Source organism: Capsella rubella, unplaced genomic scaffold, assembly GCF_000375325.1.
Source record: "Capsella rubella cultivar Monte Gargano unplaced genomic scaffold, Caprub1_0 scaffold_8, whole genome shotgun sequence".
Classification (NCBI taxonomy): Eukaryota; Viridiplantae; Streptophyta; class Magnoliopsida; order Brassicales; family Brassicaceae; genus Capsella; species Capsella rubella.
Window position 1 is genome coordinate 9,528,335 of NW_006238916.1, and position 21,801 is coordinate 9,550,135.

General features: G+C 35.0%; 9 protein-coding genes across 10 annotated transcripts in view; 2 read left to right on the plus strand and 7 right to left on the minus strand.

The window, feature by feature from the left end:
- Positions 1–80, minus strand: part of LOC111829026 — a 788-nt gene extending 708 nt beyond the window's left edge. Inside the window, exon 1 of the mRNA XM_023777661.1 lies at positions 37–80. Within this exon, the coding sequence (XP_023633429.1) occupies positions 37–80 (44 nt within the window). The remainder of the gene's footprint in view (positions 1–36) is intronic.
- On the minus strand, positions 8–789 carry LOC111828961. Its single transcript, XM_023777561.1, has 3 exons — positions 725–789; positions 222–466; positions 8–148 (listed from the first exon to the last, which is right to left on the minus strand). Exons 1-3 carry the CDS (start codon positions 727–729, stop codon positions 81–83), a joined length of 318 nt encoding a protein of 105 aa, XP_023633329.1. The 5' UTR covers positions 730–789; the 3' UTR covers positions 8–80.
- Positions 790–1,953: 1,164 nt separating this feature from the next.
- On the minus strand, positions 1,954–3,787 carry LOC17876524 (B3 domain-containing protein At5g57720). Of its 2 annotated transcripts, none has more exons than XM_023777383.1 (4): positions 3,707–3,787; positions 2,672–3,152; positions 2,467–2,588; positions 1,954–2,345 (listed from the first exon to the last, which is right to left on the minus strand). In XM_023777383.1, the coding sequence occupies exons 1-4, from the start codon at positions 3,782–3,784 to the stop codon at positions 2,103–2,105; spliced, it is 924 nt and encodes a 307-aa protein (XP_023633151.1). In that variant the 5' UTR covers positions 3,785–3,787; the 3' UTR covers positions 1,954–2,102. The 2 variants fall into 2 exon arrangements, with proteins under 2 accessions (XP_023633151.1, XP_023633150.1); XM_023777382.1 differs by having other exon boundaries at positions 2,467–2,591.
- Positions 3,788–7,105: 3,318 nt separating this feature from the next.
- LOC17877206 (E3 ubiquitin-protein ligase XBAT32) lies at positions 7,106–10,270 on the minus strand. The gene is made up of 10 exons (XM_006280276.2): positions 9,563–10,270; positions 9,392–9,451; positions 9,226–9,297; positions 8,943–9,109; positions 8,687–8,847; positions 8,512–8,570; positions 8,357–8,403; positions 8,109–8,258; positions 7,925–8,016; positions 7,106–7,847 (listed from the first exon to the last, which is right to left on the minus strand). The coding sequence occupies exons 1-10, from the start codon at positions 9,755–9,757 to the stop codon at positions 7,327–7,329; spliced, it is 1,524 nt and encodes a 507-aa protein (XP_006280338.1). The 5' UTR covers positions 9,758–10,270; the 3' UTR covers positions 7,106–7,326.
- A 1,473-nt stretch (positions 10,271–11,743) lies between these two features.
- On the plus strand, positions 11,744–12,427 carry LOC17874811 (putative RING-H2 finger protein ATL50). The gene has a single exon (XM_006281765.1). The coding sequence runs from the start codon at positions 11,744–11,746 to the stop codon at positions 12,425–12,427; it is 684 nt and encodes a 227-aa protein (XP_006281827.1).
- A 518-nt stretch (positions 12,428–12,945) lies between these two features.
- On the plus strand, positions 12,946–13,571 carry LOC17875208. Its single transcript, XM_006281885.2, has one exon. It carries the CDS (start codon positions 13,072–13,074, stop codon positions 13,306–13,308), a length of 237 nt encoding a protein of 78 aa, XP_006281947.2. The 5' UTR covers positions 12,946–13,071; the 3' UTR covers positions 13,309–13,571.
- LOC17877104 (VAN3-binding protein) lies at positions 13,441–15,665 on the minus strand. The gene is made up of 8 exons (XM_006281988.2): positions 15,409–15,665; positions 15,240–15,311; positions 14,772–14,840; positions 14,321–14,678; positions 14,064–14,234; positions 13,930–13,979; positions 13,797–13,845; positions 13,441–13,691 (listed from the first exon to the last, which is right to left on the minus strand). Exons 1-8 carry the CDS (start codon positions 15,616–15,618, stop codon positions 13,456–13,458), a joined length of 1,215 nt encoding a protein of 404 aa, XP_006282050.1. The 5' UTR covers positions 15,619–15,665; the 3' UTR covers positions 13,441–13,455.
- A 2,158-nt stretch (positions 15,666–17,823) lies between these two features.
- On the minus strand, positions 17,824–18,896 carry LOC17875891 (transcription factor IBH1-like 1). Its single transcript, XM_006281169.2, has 2 exons — positions 18,802–18,896; positions 17,824–18,533 (listed from the first exon to the last, which is right to left on the minus strand). The coding sequence occupies exon 2, from the start codon at positions 18,530–18,532 to the stop codon at positions 18,047–18,049; it is 486 nt and encodes a 161-aa protein (XP_006281231.1). The 5' UTR covers position 18,533; positions 18,802–18,896; the 3' UTR covers positions 17,824–18,046.
- A 2,046-nt stretch (positions 18,897–20,942) lies between these two features.
- Positions 20,943–21,514, minus strand: LOC17875453. Its single transcript, XM_006281348.2, has one exon. The coding sequence runs from the start codon at positions 21,371–21,373 to the stop codon at positions 21,149–21,151; it is 225 nt and encodes a 74-aa protein (XP_006281410.1). The 5' UTR covers positions 21,374–21,514; the 3' UTR covers positions 20,943–21,148.
- Positions 21,515–21,801: the final 287 nt, after the last annotated feature.

A 21,801-nucleotide genomic window follows, 5' to 3' on the forward strand; every position in this document is an offset into this window, starting at 1 on the left:
CCTTGGTCGCCCTCTCTTTTTCCTTTTATCAGGAACCTCAATTGTGCCTTTGCCAGTTCTTGTCCACAATCTTTCTCCATTTACTGGTTGTATGTTATCCTTGTAGTTGGCTTGCCAGAAAGATGTGAGATAGTGTCTGACAACATAGCTACAAAACAGAAAATGTAATCAGTCCAGAAAGTCCAAAAAGTCCAAAAAGTCCAAAAAGTCCCTGATTCCACCATCTTTGTCGTCTTCTATAAGTCGGGATGATCCTTTCTCCTCATGAGGAAGCTTGTACCAAACTTGTTCAACTTCTCCACAGACTCCATTCTTCTTACAAAAATCCTCAAAAATGGACCATGTCATCAAATCGGGATCCATCAACATGTCTTTCTCGACAGACCCTCCAACATAATCGAACACATCATCCTTGATTAATGAATCTCCTCCGTAATGTATATTGAGTTTGAGATGCTCGAAACCACTGTATAAGAAGACATAAGCAATTATTAGTCACAAACAAATACCCAATTTTAGATCCAAAACCCCAAAAATATAACCCAACAATCGATTTTAAAATTGATTCCTACGAACCTAAAATTGATTCACACAAACCCTAAACCCATAAATCATACACAAAAATCGCATAGAACAAACCCCAGAAATCGAAATCCAGAAATCGAAACCCCTATTATCGAACCCAACCCAGAAATCGAAACCCTAAAAACATAAATCGACATACCTCATCTTCCTATAATCTCTTAAGTGTTACTTGAAACAACGATGGAACTGAGTTTAAAGAACTAAATCATCGGTTCCTTATCTGATGAAACGAAGAAGATAAGAGAATTTGGAGGAAGATAAGAGAGAAATTCGATTAGGGTTTATAGATCCCAAATCGATTTGGGGAAATAAGAAAAGGACACTGTAGTCTTTTGTTAACCCCAATTTCCCACGTTTTGTTAACCATTAGGCTCGGTTTACTCATTCCGTCGATGTCATTAACGTCCGTTAAGCGGTTTGTTCAATCAGACAAATTTTTAATATTTATTGTATTAAATAGATAACGTTTAATAAATCAGGTATTTTGTTTCCAATACAAAAACATTGGGTATTAAACATCCAAATTAAAATTACATGGGAATTTTTTATGGAATTTTCCCCTATTTTTTATTTCAAAAATATATATATCTAACGTACATATGGTTTTTTTAATAATTGTTTGTTTGCGTCGGGATAAAGGGGAAAAAGACTTTTTAATATAAGTGGTTTAGATAATAATACGAAACTAAACCTTTTTAAAGTCTTATCCGAATAAATATGTACAAGATGTTTTTCAGTTCAACTTTGATCGACTAAGATAGTTTTTAGAGATATTAATGAGAGAATTAAATAAATAATGCATGCTCAATAAATGTTGAGAAAGATGGCTACTTGTAAGAAAATTTGGAGGATTTGGGGCATGCTATTTAATTCTTATACATCCATTGACGCGTTTGATTTGGACTACTCAACTTCTCTTCTCTACAAGAGAAGAAGAAGAGTAAAGCTGTCTTCTAGTTCAAATCCACTTACACTACTTGGAAGATATAATCCATGGGAATCAAATTTTATATTCCACAAACAAAACAAAAAAAAAAAAATTTTTGATAAGATTATGGAATTTGAATTCACTAGACACTTTTGTTGACTTCAATCCAAGTTATAATTTAGGGAAAACAAAAACTAACCATTAAAATAAATGGGCCTGGAGGTAGCCCAACAAATAGACCAGTTTGTAAATTTTTTGCAAGTATAAACACTGAAAAGGGTCAGGTTACTCTGTTTCTAAATCAGATACAAAGCGAGTCCAGAGTCCAGAGTCCAGACCAAATCCAACTTTTTAATGAGTGAGCAACAAACTGAACCACACTTGACAGAGAGTCAGAGATCAGATCCATCATTTCTATTAAACATGCAAGAGAACTTAAAATAAAATAAAAAAATAAACAAAAAAGATGACAAGGTTCACAACTTCAAAAGCTAACCATAAATCCGAGATAACACACAAAGGTTTCAACAAGAGCGTAGAGACAAAGGTTTTGTTTCATCATCCGTAAAGTAAAACGATAAAAGAAACTTCACTTCTTTACGAAGTGCACTTTGACGGTGTGAACAACATCTCCTTCATCTCGTAGAATCTCACATATGATTATGTCTCCAGGCATTGATTTGTTCCTGTTATACATTTCGTCCCACTTGTATACCACAACTCGATCCTTCCACTTCCCAACCTTTCTCTTCAATTCCCCGAAACCATCGATGAGTTTGATTGTTGGCTCAAACTTCAAATTAAAGTCTTTTATTACTTGCATAGAAATCACCTACCCATCAACCAAGACAAAAAAAACCAAAAATCATAGAAAACGAATACACCTTATTAGTAAGTATATAGTTCAATTTATCACACAAGAAAGAAACTTTAAAAGAGTCAACAAGCTTTACCAACACACGCCTTGAACACGATGAAGTTGAAATGAAGAAGGGGTTTTGGGGATCTTCAAGAAGCGTTTCCACCTTGACAGATTCAGCAATGACAGCATCACGTCTCGTTTTCATAACCCTTCCTGCTAAAGAATGAAGATCACTCAGAATGGTATTTTACATTTTGATGAAAAATGATAGTTACACAAAGTTGTGTGTTTTTTACCTTTCTTGGAACAGCTTCCACTAGCTTTGTTAAACTCACAAATCGCTGTATCCTCATCATCATCATAATCATCATCATCATCATCATCACTAAGTTCATCGCTGGTTCCCAGAGAAAGAGAAACGATCATGTCCTCATGACTATCACCTTCTTCCATATGGCGATCAGGACCACCACCAGCTGTGTCGATTTCATCATCCGATATTTCTTGAATCTTGATGGGAGTGCTTGGCTCCAGAGGGAGGCCATCCCGGTGGATGCGTACCCAAAAGCTCCGAGAACCATCGTAAGTGAACAAGAGGAAGTCTCTATCAATGAGACCATTGTCTTTCACAAACTTTTCCCAACCTTCTTGGAAACTTATAGTGTCCTCTTGGCCTTTTTTCCATTTGACTGTCCAGAAGTTTCCTTCCGGCCTCTTGAGAACAGCGGTCTGAGGGAGAGGGTTTGGATAGTACTTGTTGTAGCCTCTTGGGATTACCTACACAATGAGTCAAATGGCATACATACTTAGGTGAAACGTTCCACTTAGTGACAGTGTTACATCAAGAACAGAACTTAAACTCAAAGAGATCAGGAACAGACCAAATTAACCCAAAGAAACTGGGAACAGGACTAGACTCCAAGAAATCAAGAACAGAACCAAATTCTAATAGTCACAAACAGATGAATCCAGGTTATAGGTGAACATAACTCAGAAGGATCTCCGAGTCTAGAGTAGATGAACCAAACTAACAGATAAGTAAAACAGAGGAATCAAACTAAAAGGCTAAACAGAAACAGAGTTAAGAGAGGCAAAGTATAGAGGAATCAATATTTCAAGTTGTACAGAGCAAAGAAAGATGGAAAAATATAATTTTGTTGAAGTCTCTGAAACTCTTATACTAACGTAGCAAGAACACAAACTACAGAAGCAAGCCATTCAAAGAATTAAAATCTCATCAAAATAGTCTTACATAATTTTACAACCTAAACAAGACATGTCATTTTGGAGAAGATAAAGAGAGAGAGACAGAGAGAATAATGGTAACTTACCAAACGTTGAGAATGTTCATGGGAGTTGAAGATCTTGAGGAAATCTGGAAGTGGAGGAAACCCATTTTCTAACACCATCTTCTTTGCTTGAGTTTGGATTCTAAAAATGAGGAAGCTGTGGAGTTATATATAGAACCTCGTCAAAACGTAATAAGTGAGTGTGTGTGAGAGTCTTTGAGTGTGTGAGTGCACGTACCTTGTTTTCTCAATTCAATTAGTCAAAGTCGTAAAGTAAATTGTTTGATACGTCATTTGCAGAAACCTTTAATACTAGAATTAGCAATAAACGTATACATTTGCACAGAGCTTTGAAAAGCTCTGTACTAGACACTCCTAAAGTAGAAATTCATACAAAAATGCAATGCCATAAATAACTAAAAATTGGACACATGTATAGAGAGAGACGACCACACTCATTAAAGAAATGTGGGCTTATATGGGCCGACATAAAGAAAGATCCGATAAGTAGAGAACAAAGGCTGGATATGGTTGAAACCTTGAAGTTAAAAAGTGTTTTTAAGAAAAACAAGCTTGGCAACAACACTTGTAGTGTCATACTGTCATATGAGAAGCATTCACAATTGTGTTTACCCATATCCAAGATTTAACAATAAGTTTAAAAGATCCGAGTACTAAAACCAAAAAAAATCAAAAATATATCTACTATCTAACAATTTTTTTTACGAATAATGTATTCTCTTTTTTTTATTAACTCAATCTCTTACACAACGACGATGGGATAAAGAAATATGTACGACTAGGATCATCGAGCGAGATACGTGTTCGAATCTTGTATAAAAATCATACCATGTTATAAGTTGTTACAAATCAAATGTACTAACTACTAAACCCATGCATGCAACTCATAGAATCTGAAGGTACCTCTTAATAACACCATCTAAGCGATTTGGTCCAAGATGAATTGTTAGTGTCCATCGACATAAGTAACTTCCGCTCTGTAGAAACAAGGATCCACAAACTAATGAATTTCATCGAAACGGCTTCATCAGTCATCACCCTTGCTTCAGTTTCAGGTGAAGAAGTCTCATCTCACACTACTCTACTTTTTAAATGGGCTTTTATATATTGGGCTCAAATTTTTGTAATGTGGAGATAAAAAGCCTAAAAGCAGCACAGTAGTTTGACTTAAGTCTTCAAACGACAGTGTTTTGTTCTCTTATACCTACCTTCTTGAATTATTTTTCAAGCATTTTTTTGCAACAAACAAAACCGAGTTGACAAAAACAAAAAAAATTAATATAATTAGTCTGCACCAATAAAAAAAATAAAGAGTATCAAAGTCGTCACGTCCCACTTACTATATTGGTATAAGAGATTCGTTTGACTTGGACAATCTGAACGTTGAATAATTGGTAAATAAGCCCATGCAAAAGTAAGTGTAAACAAACCAACAAGACTTCCATTTCGAGAAAAACTTTTACTTTTTGTATTATTTCTGTGTTTCTGAAAATAATTAAGAAATAATAACAGTATAATTAAAAACCCATCAGAGTTTCAGAAGGAAGAACAGAGAAAGAGACAGAAGCTTGACAATGAATTGTCACATCCAAAAGTTTTGTGATGATTACACCTATTTATAACATTTTGCAGCTTTGCCTATGTGTTCTTCTCCTCTTACATATAAAAACGCCATTTAATACCATCAATAGTAAATTACTCACCCGTCCTTCACATTCATTCTTGGCTTTGTTTCCTTTGGGGTTGAAGACTTTTGAAGGTGGTGAATGGTGACATATTTATGAAACGAGCTAGGATAGTTTGATAAATACATACTGTTATAAGTAGAAATGATGATATTCGAAAAGAGGAAGGTGAGATCTTTTTTTAGTATTGATTACTTTAAAAAAATTATTACACGGGAGAGTGGTATAGAAAGGACTCAAAACACTACAAAAACCCAATGAATCTCCTGTCTAGTTTTTTATATAAAAAAAGTGTATAGCTTAGAGGTTTATACTTTTGGATTTTCCATAGTTTTTTTTTGTATGTGAAACCATAATTTTCTTTAATTTATACGTATTTGTCCAGAAAAAAAAAAAAATATACGTAAAAAGAGAACATGAAATTCTAAACCAATTGCACAACAAATTTTGTAAGGCAGACGGTAAAAACCCGTGACAGAGACCAACTCTCTCAGCTAAAAAGTAAAAAACCAACCAAGTCTTTTTTCTCAAGCTAGAAATCTTAATACGTGTTGTGTTATGTGTTGCAGAGCATACATATATGTGAGTTTTTTCCAGGTTTTTGTACTAGAAATTAGAGAATAGTAGTATACATACATGTTTTTTTAACCCAAAAACACAGTCTTTACTATTTCAAAGTGCTGCTTATAAGCTCGAAATTCGTTTAACGTGTAATTTCAGCTATCATTTTTGTATGGAGCACTCGTCTTTTGCCCCTATGAATATTGAGATTCGCTGACTATTGAGATGGAATAAATAATAAGTCTTTTTCCAATGTAACGTGTATAAGTAGATTTAACAGACCTTTATTAATATGTTTCTTGCATTTTGTGTCTAAGAGAGAAATCACCATTTCACTCACAATTTGCATATGTACATTTAATAAAGTTGTTAGACCACCATTACATTGATAATGGTGTTCTAGTTTTGTGATTTCTCTTGCTTACATTAATAATTATTTGTTTTTAATATATAATACATTACAGAGGTCTAGCTAGCTTCCATTGGACTTTCATCCTCTTTATTTCCCTATATAAACACACAAACTTCAACTGCCCCCTCTCAGGCTCTCACATCATCACACTTGAGAGCAAAAGGCATCATATCATTCCTCTCCTTCTTGATCTCATGCTCATTATCACCATCATCATCATCATCATAACGATCATGATTATAGTGATGATGATCGTTTCTCTCTTTCAACCTTTTCTATTTTCTCCATTACATCATGGCTGTACTTTCGAACGTGTGAGTATCTCCCTGAGAAGAAGATTCCTTGGACATTAGTGTTCCATTGGCATTATCCTTGCTGAGCTTTTTTTTTTCCCTTTTTAAAAAAAAAAAAACAAACAAAATCTATTTTTGTTTCTATTGAATCATCCATAGGAAAATTCTTCTATGTTTTAGAAGTTGTTTTTTTTTTCTTGACCTTGCAAGACTTATTAGTTTTGTATTGTTCTTTTATTATCTTTTATCTTCTCTTCATTTTTGTATTTTACTTTCTATTGTTTTGTTTTTTCTATTCCTCCTGAGCTTTGATGTAATTTCTCGTTTATCAATTAATCCCATAGCATTCTCAGTTTCTTAAGTTGCTTTCAAACTTCTATCTAAAGTAAATGTAATCTTTATGTATCTTTAAGTGTTCCAGAGGTGATTCAGGTTAACCGAGGTTAATGTTCATAAGCCGGCTACACAATTAAAATAACACTCTGAAACATAATATTATCATTTATATATACACACCATTTCATTGTAATGGCAGAGCCAAGTTAATTATATTTATTACAACATTTTCAATTATCACAAAATGAATAATTACCACACCATTCACAGTATCAATTAGCTCAAATTCTTTTCTTTTAATCCCAAAAATACTGGGAACAAAAAATTTAGAGAAAGTAAAAAAAGAGTTTTGAGTTAGCAAGCACTTCCACCGGTTGTTACACAATGGTTGAGTGCAGAAAACCAAGAACGTTTTCCTTCAACCTGCGACGCCGATCGCCTGAACCCTACACCGGATCTTGAATATGATCCCCCCATTAACCGGCTTTGTGGTTCCTCGACGTCTGATCCCCTGAGGCAGAGGCTTGGAGGAAACCTATGGCAGCTAAGGGACCGAAACGATGATGATCTTACGGAATGTGGAATTCTAGAACCAGTTCTCGACACAACGGGTCTACAGCTGTAGTGAGGGTTAGTCAGGAGAGCTGTGTCTAAGACATCTGAGGAGCAAGTGCAGAAGGACAATGAGATGCTTGTTCTTGATGATGTTGCTGTTGTTATGCTTGTTGTATGAGGAAGTCTCGTAAATGAGACAATGCCGTTGCGACAGAGAGGACACGGGACTGAACCTGGTGTGGCTTTTGATGTCTTGGACGATGTTATGTTTGTGGTGCTTAGGTATAATGCACAGTTTGTGCAGAACTCATGAGCACATCCTGTTATGTCACACAACAATCATCAATTCAATGTTCTAAGAAAGATCAATTTTGGTTCTGAGAAATAGTTACATTACCATCTGCAGCTACTGTGCATTTTCTTTCTAAACAAACGGCACAAGGGTCACGACATGGAGTGAGACAATCATTTTCTCGCCAGCCGCATTCTCTGAAATCCACAATTGGAAAAACACTAATCAGTCTCAAAGATTTTTGCATTCATATTGGGTGTTTCAGTTAGGCGAAAGGTTTTTTACATACTGAGCAATCTTGACAATGCTCATTAGAGGAAGGCAGAGGAAAGGAGAGGGGACGTTTTGTGGATGGCTTTGTGGTTGTACTGTGGTTGGGTTCAGGATTTCATCCAGCCAGTTGCGGTGCCATGAGCGAGCAACCATCAATGGCGTCCATCTAAAACCAAAAACACCAAACGAGAATAAAGACATTGCGGTTTCTATGAAGCTGTTGGATTGGGTTTTGCAGGCAGAGAAATAGAAAGAAAAGCTAACCCGTTGGAGTTTATGGCAGCTAAACAGGCACCCTTATCGATCAGAAGCTGTGAACACAAATGTCAAATGAATTCATATGTGAACTAAACGAAACATAACATTGGCAAAACCAGACTACCGGCATCATGATTGTCTGATTAAGCAAGTGTATATACCTGGCAACACTGCGTGTTTCCGCCACATGAAGCATAATGGAGAGCTGTACTGCCAGCACCTTCAATATAAAACCAACGAGCCAAAGCGAAAAACAAACTACAGAATTAAGTTATTCGCCTAAAGAATCTCTATATTCGTTATCAAAGATAGTCAATCGGGGAATATGATAATAACCTATAAGATCTATTGTGGTTCCATCTTCCACAGTGACCTGAGTAACCGAAGCTCCCAAATCCAAGAGTAACTGCACTGTCTCTATGTGTCCGTTCAAAGCCGCCACATGAAGAGGTGTGATTCCACCATCTGCTGCTCTGTTGATCACTTCGTGAAGAACACTGCAAAACACATCCAAAGAATACAAATCACATTCAACTAATCATGTGACTAAAGCACTAGCTTAACTTTAAAAAGATTTAAAAAAACTTTTTACCTAGGATCAAATCCTGCAGTTGAGCATTTATTCTTCTTCAACAGGCTCCAGCAATTGGGAACACTTGGTATGAACTCGGAAAGCAAGATCCTGATACAGCGAGGGTGACCATTAAGAGCCGCAAGGTGTAGAGCAGTACCGCCATTTAAGTAATCTGATCTGTGAATCTAAAACCCGAACAATCAAGAAACACAATCATTGTCCCAATACCTGACATATTTTGTATCACAATCAGTGAGAAAAAAAAGAACATCACAATATAAAAAGTTGATCAAATGCTTACATTAGCACCAAAAAGAATCAGAATCAAAACAACCTCCCAGTGACCATGTTGACAAGCTTGCATCAAAGCCGTCTGTTTCCAAAATTCTTGTAATCAGATGACTACTTTTGACATGAGTCAACAATGTAAAGAACCAAATAGAGAGTAATCAAACTAGAGCTAATACCTGTCCACGGTAGTTGCGGAGATTAATATCAACTCCTGATTCCACCAACAGAGAAACTATCTGAAGATCAAACAAACCCAAATCAGGATCATCATCACAATCACCTTTTAAGAATCTCTAAATCTTAAAAGTAGTGATCTTTAAACCTAGGAATCGGGGGAGAAAGAGTACCTCGTGGTGGCCTTGAGCAGCAGAGTAATGAAGAGGAGAGTTACGAACGCCAAAAGTGGAGTAACGAGCGAGTCTTGGGTTGTAATCTAAAAGAGCTTTGGCTTCCTGAAGATCGCCGTCTCTGGCAGCTGATACTAAGCGTTCGCCGGACGCAGAACAACCGAATGAGTTCCCGACGAGGCTCAGGAACCTCATCGTCTTACGATACAAAACTGAAATTTTGATCGGACCCGATGATAGAACGAACTCTAAAGCAATCACCACCACCAGCGACACAACAACAAGGAACCAAAAACAATCTTTTGGATTGCAGCAAACCCCAAATTCGAGATTCAGAGTTATAGATTACCCAATCCGAAGAAATTAATTCGAATGATTGAAAAAAACAAAAAAAAAAAAGGTTGGATCTTTTCCTCTGATTTTGGTTGGTGTTCTTCTTCTTTAATTCTATTATTTACAGATCATCACACCATCATCATCAACAACATCATAATGATCCCGCTTTTAAAAGAAGAAGCTTTAAAGAATTTACCAAAAAAATTAAAAAAAAATCATAAAACTTTAAAAAGAATTGACCAAAAAAAAAACTTAAAACTTTAGAGGAAAGATCATCCAGAAAACTTCTCTGAAAATGGTAATCTAGACCAAGATTAATTTTAAAAGATATTGGAGAAGCTCAAAAAAAATTATTTTTTAAAAATGGAAATGTTCAAAAGATGATTAAAAAAAAACAACAACAACAAATTGGTAATTTATTAATATTTTTAACATGAAAAAAAAAAATGATCCTTCAAAAACTTGGTTTTTAAAAAAAAATTGTGTAAGGAGGATCTTCAAATATTTGTGATGGTGACCTCTAATTAAATCGACTTTAATAATCTTCACCAGAAGAAGAAGAAGAAAGAAAAATTAAAAAGACAAAAGGAAAAGAGGAGAACGTTGTGGCCAGAGGTTCAATAAACTAATCACCGGAATTCGCGCGTTTTGTTTTAACCAAAAATCTCATAATTTACAGAGATTCTCTCCTCTCTCACTCACAATGAGAACCAACCAAAAAAAAAAAAGACATTCTTCTTCATTACCCATTAATTTAAATAATAAATCTTGTTAGTATAGTTTACAAACTGTACATAATTCCATAATTTCCATTATTATCATCAACTCTCCGAAAGGAACATGACATTAATGAGAAAACAAATCTATACTGTTTAATGATAATATTGAAGTGTGGAGGAGCATGCATGTGGGTCGTGTCACGTCATGTGTATACTATATAATTGCATTTACATTTAGCAAACCATGACATTTAATGTAAATATAACTTGCAATTTTTTTTTCTTTTTTTCCAACTTAAATTTTCATAAGAAACAAACACTTTACAAGGCTTATAAACCCAACTGGCACACAGACCTAAAAAAAACATACAAGACCATAAAGGCCGAAAATGCGCGCAGGCCCAACATACAAAGCTCCCAACAGCCCTCAAATGGCGTGTCTTCCAAACTCTACTTTGTCATCTAGCCTTGGAAAAAGTTTTTCACAGTACCACAGACAAGACTTGTTTTGGTCTTACATGGGTACTCTTATTGTGTTGATTTCATTTTCATGTGTTATGATTAGGCACCTATTTTGGAATGAATTTTGAAAATTGCTTGCACTTGCTCAAAAACCTTGATACTTTTGTCACGCTACACCTTTTCTTTTTTTATATCATGACAATATTTATAACAGATTTTGTTAAAGTCTCTGTCTTTCATTGGTAAAATCTTTACATTCATGTAACAACAATATATTTGATGCTTGATTGGTTATTTCCGACTCTCTCTAATGTAACCCAAAAAAAAAAGTGTCATCTAGTTTTTTTTTCTCCTCTGTTTTAATCTGTTAACGATCTGTTTTCTTAATGTCAATGTAACCACTATGCTTTTGAACAACAAAAACATATGTATTGAGAAATTGCTGATTATTTTGACTTCTATATTTAGAAAAACCCAGCTGACTTCTTTATCTCTCTGTGTATTTTGATTTTGGCTACAAGAACAAAGGCTTTCAATGTCAAGTTATTATTACCAATCAATCTCACCTGGGAGTTTCTCAAACTCTTTATTATCTCATATTAACTTATCGTCTCTTACACTTATTTTCTCGAAACCCTCCACTTGCATCTTTCTCGATAAAACCATGAATCAAGAAACTGATACCTTTCCATCAGTTTCGTCGAACCCTTCTACATCTTCCTCTTCCATAGACAAAGACTTCGATCTGAGTTTCATGATCAGTCCCAACGTACTTTTCTATATCACATTCCTTTCTTTCGCCATCTTTTTCTTCGCTTTGCTTCACCTTCTCGTCAGATTCTTACTCAGACCCCAAACCGGACTTGATGACGCCTATGCAGATTCTAATGATTTCCAAGGTCGGATTCAGACTCGGCTCAATATCCATGACTCAGGAGTTGGCCAGTCCTTGATCAATGCATTTCCTTTATTTCATTACATGACCATGATTGGTCTTAAACACAAACCCTTGGATTGTGCCGTTTGTCTAAGCGAGTTCAAAGCCGAAGACGAGCTCCGGCTCTTACCAAAATGCAGCCATGCATTCCACGTGGAGTGCATTGACACCTGGATCCTCACAAACTCAACATGTCCTCTTTGCAGGGACAACCTCCTACATAGCCTCACGGCCTCGTCTTCCCCGATCGTTCTCGTGCATGAATTTGATGGTGAGAGTTCCCGAGACTCCTATTCGCAGCACCCCTTAACCGATGTGGATGATATCGAGTCAAAGTTAGTTGACGTATCGGGTGATAACGACGAATCACCAAACCAAAGAATGGTGAAAGATTTGTTCTCGATTGTTTAGGTTTCCGGGGAAACTAAGCGGCTTTAATAATGTATGTTTATGGGGGAGGATGATTGCTGTTTTGGTGAATACTTTGAATATGAATCCGTACAAAAATTGTTTTTTTTAAATCTGTTCGGAAGCAACATAAGATTTCAAATTCTTTTTCCTATGCGAACCCTCTTATCTTACGTAGGCGTCAAGTTACTTAAGAATTTCAAAGAAATATTTTTGACCTACAGTTGTTGCTTTCAAAACCAAATTCGGTTCAAATTGGTAATAGAAAACGGGCTTAATTGGATCAATGTCTAGCTTGTATTCGAGTAACCCCTCGGCCCATTTATTTTTACAATTGTACATGTATTGGTTAAACCAAACCCAACGTACCAATTCTGAAATTTTTAAACAACAATAATTGGCATAAAGTTTGTATGCAAGACGTATAAGAAAGGAGGACCACAAAAACAGATGCATTGAACATTAGACATTGCAAGGATGGATTGGCAGAGACAGGTTCAGTGGTTATGGACTTGATATGGGTTCCTTGTCTCCTTTTCTCTGTCAAAACATTTTACAGACAACTTGTTTTCTTCCATATTGGTTCCATCCTCAATGTTCCTCCCTATATATATGGCTTTGTATCTAATCCCGGAGTGCAACAAGTGATGAAGATGGTGAAGTGCAAGAAGGTCAAGCACCATGGTCGCAAGGGAAGAAAAGAGAAATCCAATTTTGGCGAATCTTACACGCAAAGAAACCTTGGGATCCTTAGACGGATTGTACCAGGCTGTGAAGAGATCGAGGACGAGGAAGCCTTGTTTCGCAAGTCAATCGAACATGTAATGCTTCTCAAGTCTCAGGTTACTCTACTTAGAAAGATAGCTGATGTATGTGGTGTCTAAAAGAACGCAAGTTCTCAAGTTGTTTATGCATTATATTATAAGATCAAACGAGAGAAAACATAAGAAACAGAGGAGGGGATAAATAAAACATGGCAAGAAAAGTAAAATTACATAGTGGAAAAAAGGATGAACAAGACGATGAAAGTTTCAGTTTTTGTTGTAGAAAGTGAGATCGTAATTTGTACGTAAGGAGGAAGAAGAGAGAGTGAGCATGTGTTGGATCGTTGTGACCCATGTCTTGTAACGAATGTAATCATCTGCCATGTCTAGCTTGATAGCTCCCCTGTTCGTCTTCAGGACAATGAGATAACAAGTGTCCTCTATGTTGTTGTCTTCGCTATCGGAATCCTTGTAAAGTTCCACATGAACATTCGTCACAATACCTTAACACACACAACAAAAACAAAATACTAAATGTTTTAACATCATAGCCTAAAGGTTAAGTAAAGCTAAGACAAAAAAAACATATTGAGAAACTAGCTGCATACATTCTTTCTTAGTCCTGAGTAGGTTATGTTTCTTCATTTTAAGAATCACCTGTGAATAATAACAAACCCAAGATCATCCATTAGTAGATGTAACTAGTTAAAGAGTAATGAGTAAGTAGAGCCACGTTTAGACCTGTCCATCTTTGTTTAAGAGCATAGACACTGTCCTAGCCTTGAAATCCCCTGTTTCAACCCAAGGATCTCTTTAGTTTCTCCACGAAACAGAGGAGTTAGAAAATAAAAAAATAGAGGATATTTATATAATACCATCTGGTGTTTCAACAAAGAGATCTGTTCCCTTAGCAAGTATGGATGTGTTCTTGTCGAATTCAGGAGGCAAGTAACAAGAGTCTTCAATAGGCAACACAGGCGCAGAGCCGTTCAGTCTATTTATCTTGCAACCTCTTCTTGCCTTCAGCGTCGCAGCACCTCTCAATGCTTATTTTACCAAACACCAATGTCTCAGAAACATAGCATTCTTGCAGAAACACAAAAGAAAAACAAAAACTTTATCTTCTTCTTACAAGTTGTAGCTGAGGCAGTGAGTGTGAGTATCTCGCTAACACTTGTCCCGGTCATGGCGGAACCAATCATTGTGCTGAGCTGATCTCTGTTTGCTCCCATTGTCTCGGCCATCTGGGCACACTGCGCTGCCACAACAGCCGCGGCAGAAGCCACAGCAGACTCTCTCGTGCTCGGTCGAACGTTTCCACCATCTTTTCCGGCGTTCTCGGAAGCTACGGCGGCGAGAGCAGCGGCTAGACCAGCCAAAGACACGGCGGCGTGGACTTCAGCTCTTTGTAGCCTCACTTCTTCCTTTCGTTTCGCTTTGATCTCTTTCCACCATTTCTTTATTGACGGCGTAATCTTCCATGGAAGTTTCTACAAACCAAATTTTATTATTTTGATTTATTAAAACCAAAAATTGTTGGCTTGAGAAAACAAAACGAACCAAATGGCCAAAAGGGTTTTTACAAGTTTCTTGCGGAAAAAGCCTTCGTAGCTCAATTCCGGGTGCATTGCTTGTTGCATCCATATCCATGACTGTTCACATCATTCAACAGAACATATGATCAACATTTTTATTAATCTCTTTAACTTTAATTAGCCTAATAAATATATGTTAGTCTATTACGTACTATTATTTTTTTTATCAATTTCTACAATTCAAATACAGAAGATACAGATCAAATAGTGTTCATCACTCATTTGTATGCAGTGTGCATCAAATCAACCAAAACAGCAATTTACACAAACAAAATAAAGTATATAGAGAAAACTATCAATGTTGTTCAGTTCACACTTTAGAGGTTTTATTATGATATTATTATGTTTAATTTTTTGAATAACGGTTACTATTATCAAGGCGACTTTATTTTGTTTATTTTCTCAACATAGTAACTTACTATGATTATTATTTTCATCCTTAATATGGTTTACTACCTTGACATCATTGGTTTTCCAGGAAGGCATCGAGGGCTTAAAATCTGGATCGTCCATCTTCATGCTCTTCATCTACTTTCAAGTTTTTTTATAAATTAAACCCTGACCAAGAAAATTTGAAGAAGAGTTCACTACTTAATAGATTTTTAAAAAAATCTCCGTTACTTACAGCGCAAGAAACAGGACTCGAGTCGCCTTGAAACTTGGCGATGGAGGTCTCGACAGGAACAATGGAACGATCGTAGAGAAAACGGTCTGGCTGAAGCGATTGAACAGCGAAATTACACCATTCTCGAGACAGAAAGTCCATAGTGTCTGGATGTGCCTCTGAAGGCGATGGATTATGTTCTGTTGTCGCTAATGCTAATGATAGTTCCATAGTCTCTCTCTTTTTTTCTTTTTTTTTTTCTTGTTTTGTTTTTATGAATTTTAAGACTATGACTTTGAGAATTTGTTCATTGATCAAATATTTATGTTATGGTATGAAAAAAAGAGATAACGATTAAATTAATTTCTATTACAATTTTTTTTGGTGTGGGGTTCTTCTACCTTATTATATATTTTTCTAAAGAGAAAAAAAGGTTTGATGGAGAGCATCATTTCCATGGGTGGGAATGATTTGGGCCATGATCAATCAAAGTGATAATCTCGTTAAACAATTTTCTTTTAATTATATATCTAAAAGGATATGGAGGGGTTATATAATCTCAACTCAACTTTCTGTCAAAATGGGAAATTAGGTATCTGTAATAATGTCCATTTTATCATTAGTAATACTTTTTAGTTTGATTGGTTATAGTAGTAATCATGGTTTTGCATAATGTAGTATTTAGGGTGGGGGGGGGGAGAGTATGGATAACTTTGGAACATCGTGTTCTGCTTCAGATTCAAATTTTATCAATATAACGATGAGGAGTATATATATTATAACTAGATCATTATTGTAGAGATATTAGTTATACAATGTTTAAACGATTAGATGTGATGATATGTTTTGTTGGAAACTACTTTATGTGTTGTGTTGTTGGAAAAGATTAGATATGTGATGGGAATTTAAGCTAACTAGAATAACTAATTGATTGAGAAAATGCATATACATAGTAGTACGTAGATGCTAACTTGTTAACCATTATAGAAGCAAAATTATTAACAACAATGGATTGGAGTTGGACCCTCTTGCTATCTCTTTATCATCTGTCTTTAAATCGAAACCATATGTTCAAGCTAAGCACACATATATTTTCAAATATATAAATATCTGAGCCTCTTTTGACACTTTTTCACTCATTCATAAGTGATTACATAGCTGGATTTTTATCCCAAAATTCTAATATTTTATTTGATGTATAGGAACTCATATCATTGTTTTTCTTCAACTAAATAACGATTACACAAAAAAAAAAAATGGCCTGCTACAACCAACTATTCTACATTGATCTTATTGTAGAAGAATAAATTCCATATACTGAAATGCTAAGTGCTTTTTAAAAAGTTATATATTGGAAAATTAATGATCATAGATCTTAAAGTGCATATGTATCAATAAGAATTTGTATCGATATATAAGGGGGCATAGCATAATCATGCACAAGCATGCAATGGGTCTTAGGCTTTTTAGCTTTGGCGATAAAAGGAAGACGATTAGTATATAACTACATATAATCCACTCTTCTACTTTTTAATCAAAGAAATATAACCAAGTAATCATTTATTATTAGCTACATACATTTTTTCTTAATTAATAATCGTTTCTTTTTCAATCTCGAAATCGTGTGTTTAGATGGCTGATTAAAGATGTTATCATTTGATCATGTTACTCTCACTTTTGATAAATGCCAACTGCCAAGAGATTTTTTTTTATGTGTTTGTGTGTGTACTGTGTACCGACAGAAAGAGAATATAGCTAGCTTATAAATTAGTTTTATTAAAAAAGGCTATGAACATGTACATAATAAGATTGGTGCTAAGTTAAGCATAGCAAGATGCCGTCAGTTTATTTATAGCAAATTATTTGGAGCCAATGAATCTAAACTAACTGATTTGAAATCACCCGAGTGATAACCTAAACTGGTTTTTGTTTTCAATACCAAAAACATCGTATTACCCAATAGGCCAATACATTAATGATCCTTGCTTCAGATTTAGGTCCACCACTGTTGTGTGTTTTTCTATTAAGAAAACAACAACGTAAAATAGGCCGAATTCAACACAGCAATTCGGCCCATTCTAAACCCAATGATTTAGGCTGTAACTTTTCTTTGAAGAAAAAACTGAGCATTTCGGGTGTGCGACACAACCATATGATAACCCTGCCTTAAATGATAACCATTAAACCAGTACCATTTAATTAGTTCACTATAAACCAACAATACATATCAGTGTATGTTCAATTTTAGAAATCAATTATAGATTGAACGTATGGTTTATGACAAAACAACAGCATACATAGATTATATTTACACCAGTAGATATTTTAGTTGTAGTAACATTTCTGATAAGTTTAGTTGTATCACCAAAACATTTACTTACTTAACCTAAATTTACATCAGTATATACAATAAAAATGTTACAACTCTAGTATTAATATTCTTTAAAATGATAATATGAAATTAACCCATAAATTATATTTACACCAGTAGTACCTCGATAATACATTTTGAAATTAAGACAGTAGTGTTATCCTAGCTATACATGTATGTACATCAGTACATACAGGGACTTGCATCTAAATCCTTACTCATTAGCTAGTTCATATGCACAAGAGTGCGGAAACGCATGCTCATTTATTTGTTATCGTTCGTTAAGTTTCAGGTGACTAAATCGACGGCTGCGACGGTTCGCATAACGTCCACTTGCGCTCGGAGATAGACGATGTAATCAAGTGTCTCTCTTATTAAATAATCTTCGTTTTCTATTAACTCGCCTCCAGGTACAAGACTCTTAAGCAACTCCGTACGTTTTCTCACCCCACTTCTCGAAGTGGAATTGCCATTTCGTCTAAGAGTGATCATACAACGGTTCTTCATCATCCGGTTTCGAGCTTTTTTTAGTATTCGACGAGCCATGGGTTTGTTGGTCGTCGTCGTAGTCTTGTATCCGCTCCTAGAGATGAGAGCGCGGCTCCATACAGTAGAGCCGCTTCTAGCGGATGCCATGGCTATGTCCGATGATAGTCTTATCGCATTTTTCCTCTCGGTTACGTTCAAGGGATGTTCAACAGAAGAATCTAACATGTGGAGAGTAGTTATCCATTTCTTGATAAATTCTTGTTTAACCATGTTATATGTTTTCATCCTAATAAAATAAAACACAACAAATGAAATAACAAACGTAGGGAAATAACATTATCTGAGAATAAACATTAGATTCTATATATACTCAATGCTGTTATATAATCATCCACATTTGAAAGGATATACTAATCGAAAATAATATGTAGTTAATTTCTTCGTAACATTTCCTTAATTTGGTACACATCTAAATGAACGGTAGCAGAAGAAGAAGACGATGTGATCAAGTGAATAAAACACAAGAGACGTCAATGAAATCAATAAATACTTACTTCTATTTTTAGAAACCCAAGTAGCTCGATTATGTCTGAAACTTAAACCCTAGAAAGAAACGAGAGAGAGGGAGAGAGGGATTAGAAAACCGAAGAAGATAGAGAGTTATTAATAGAAGAGATGAGAGTAGTGTGGAGGCATTTATTGGATCAAAGGAAAAGAAGTGAAAATGTTGAGAGAGTGGGGCAAGAAGAGAAAGACAGAGCACATGGACGCACATGGCTCAACCAACATACCCCACTTACTACTCTCCAACCCTAAATACCATTTATACTCATCATCATATATCATTTTTAAGCTTCAATTATTTTTGTCCATTTTTATACTTCAAACCGTTTCCATATCTTATACTATTGATAAACCCATAAAAACGGTAGGTTCATCTATCCAACAATTTGGTCTCTATTATATGGACTTTCGTAGTTGTATGATTGACAAATTTCACCAACTTAAGAAACTAGAGCAACTAGTAGAATTATTAAAAGAAAGAATAAAGCAATGAAGGTACGTAAAAAGTTGATGACTTCACGAAAATATTTCGATAAGAGAATACTATGTCATCTCTATTATTTTATAGATTCAATTCTTTACGACTTTAACCACGACTTGTACCATTTTTTTTTTACGGATGAGCATTGAAAAAAATAGCATGAGCCCGGAAGATATGTGGTGAACTGAACTCTCAAGACTTTCATGCAATGGACCTATTAGCTATAATATATTCTTCGGGAAAAAAAAAAATAAGATTCAAATGAAGTACGTGCCGTTTTTCTTTTCCACATGGCTTCGATGAACGCCTATGTATATTATATTGATGAAATTGACTTCGACACTTTATTAATCAAGTTTCTTCATCACTTGTTTCACGGTCCACCTTTAAGAATTAAGAATGTATATAGTTTCGATGATTACTAATGTTTACAACACGATGATAACATGATTACAAAGTCCTAGCTAGTTTACTGGGGTTATGAATCTCTAAATGTAAACGAGTGTGATTTGAGGATTAACAATTAACAAAACAAGTGGTCGTAGACACACGTGTATGGGCCCCGTAATGCTCTTAAAAAGGCCTACTTCTCTCTCATTTCATTAGCCCACTGTTTTCTTCCTAATTTCTTCTATATACCTCTTTCTGAATAAAAATGTTTTAAATCAAATACAAAAACAAAAACATTCAAGTGGAAGACTTCTTGTGGAGGAGCTACACACTACATATTTTGATTAAAAAAATAAAGATTATGATTTATCAAAGGAAACTTATGTTTCTTTTTTTTTCTCATTAATCAACTTTATTTTGAAATGTGGAAGTTAATAACTAGATGTTAAAGATATAAATTTTGATATTTATATATAAGGCATGGAGCTTACGAGTTACGAGCATGTGGCAAGAGAGTTAATCATTAAATGTGTCTTTGACTTTGAACACATACACCAAAAAGCCACATTTTGGTGACTTCGACTTTTTTCTTTTCTTCTGTGTATATTATTTTTTAAGAAATAAAGAAAATACAAACATCTTATGTTTACTAGTACTAAAAATAACATAAATAATGTAATACTATTTTATATTGAAGTGGAAGAATTCGAACCAGGTTTAGGAATTAGGATACGACACTCGTGCACTACACCTAATTAATTAATTGTATGAATCTATCGTGCACTAATAAAAAAAAGGGAATAATTATCATATTATATTTAAATAAAAGAGTTAAAAGAGTTGTTTAAGTACCGTAAGTCTGTAATACAGTAGTCAAAAATTTGGATCAATAAATTTTTAAGGATACTGGTTTAATTACGTTCACCTTAATTATTGCTTATCGTTTGCATTAGTAATGAATGCCATATATATATATTTCAGATCATTTATCTTTGCATCACTTGCTCTTGTTTTTATTTTCACTTCCGAGAGAGATAACATAGAAGAGGCTTCAAAAATTAGACCGCATGTGTTAATGTATATGTCATACACAGATTATTATGTACTTAATTAGGTCAATTAAAATAACTAATTCCTCATAACTAATATTTTTTTGGTGATATATCCTTTTTTTTGTAAACGTTATATTCACATATTTACATATAGTTATAGTACTTTAGGTGTATCGTATACATAAGATATTAGTGGTATGTATTTAAATGCGGTCAAAGCTGCATGCATGTAAAAAAACTGTTGACAATTAAATACATCATAAACATAAATACACTCAGATTATAGCGTCGGCATTAAAACGTACTTATAAGATGATTTACTTAAAGAGAATATATAGAGAAAACATACGTCTGGTTTTTATCCATAATTATACCATTGCAATTCGTCTTTCTATAGCCACGTGTAGCTTCGATCTAGAGACCACAAACAGAAGAAATGCGACGAAGAAGTTGGATTCTTGCTTGAAGTAGGAAAATGTGATCAGCCGTGAGCCGATAAAGCGTGTCACCGTCAACAACCTCGCCGGAAAAACTCGTTTCCGGAGCAACCATTCGACGAAGACGAGTCATGAGCTTCCTCGAGCTCACATTAACCATAACTCTCTTTCTTCTCCGAATATTAAGTGCTCTACACCTCATCCTTTTTACACACGAGCGAGCGGTCTTCTTCGTACGAGTACGATATATATATATCTCGCAACAAAATCTATATAGAAGGAAAGAGAAAGAGAGAATTTGAGATAGTTAGAGATGATATGTGGATTAAAAGAACAAGAGACGATGTCTTTTTATAGATAAGTTGGACGAAGACATGAATGATTCCCTCACGCTTAAGATAGGATCAGTCCACGTATGTACACGTGTGAGAGACATGAGTTATGGCTCTATACGGTAGTAAAGTATAAACTTTTGTATGGTACTGATAGACTAATCTGTCTATGCATTTGACAGCTCTATATATGTTAGAGGTGTAGATAACAAGATATATGGTGAACCCAAATTTTATTTTTAAATATAGTATGTATAAGACACCTTTTCTTTTTCGTTTGCACCACTTAAAATGTAAA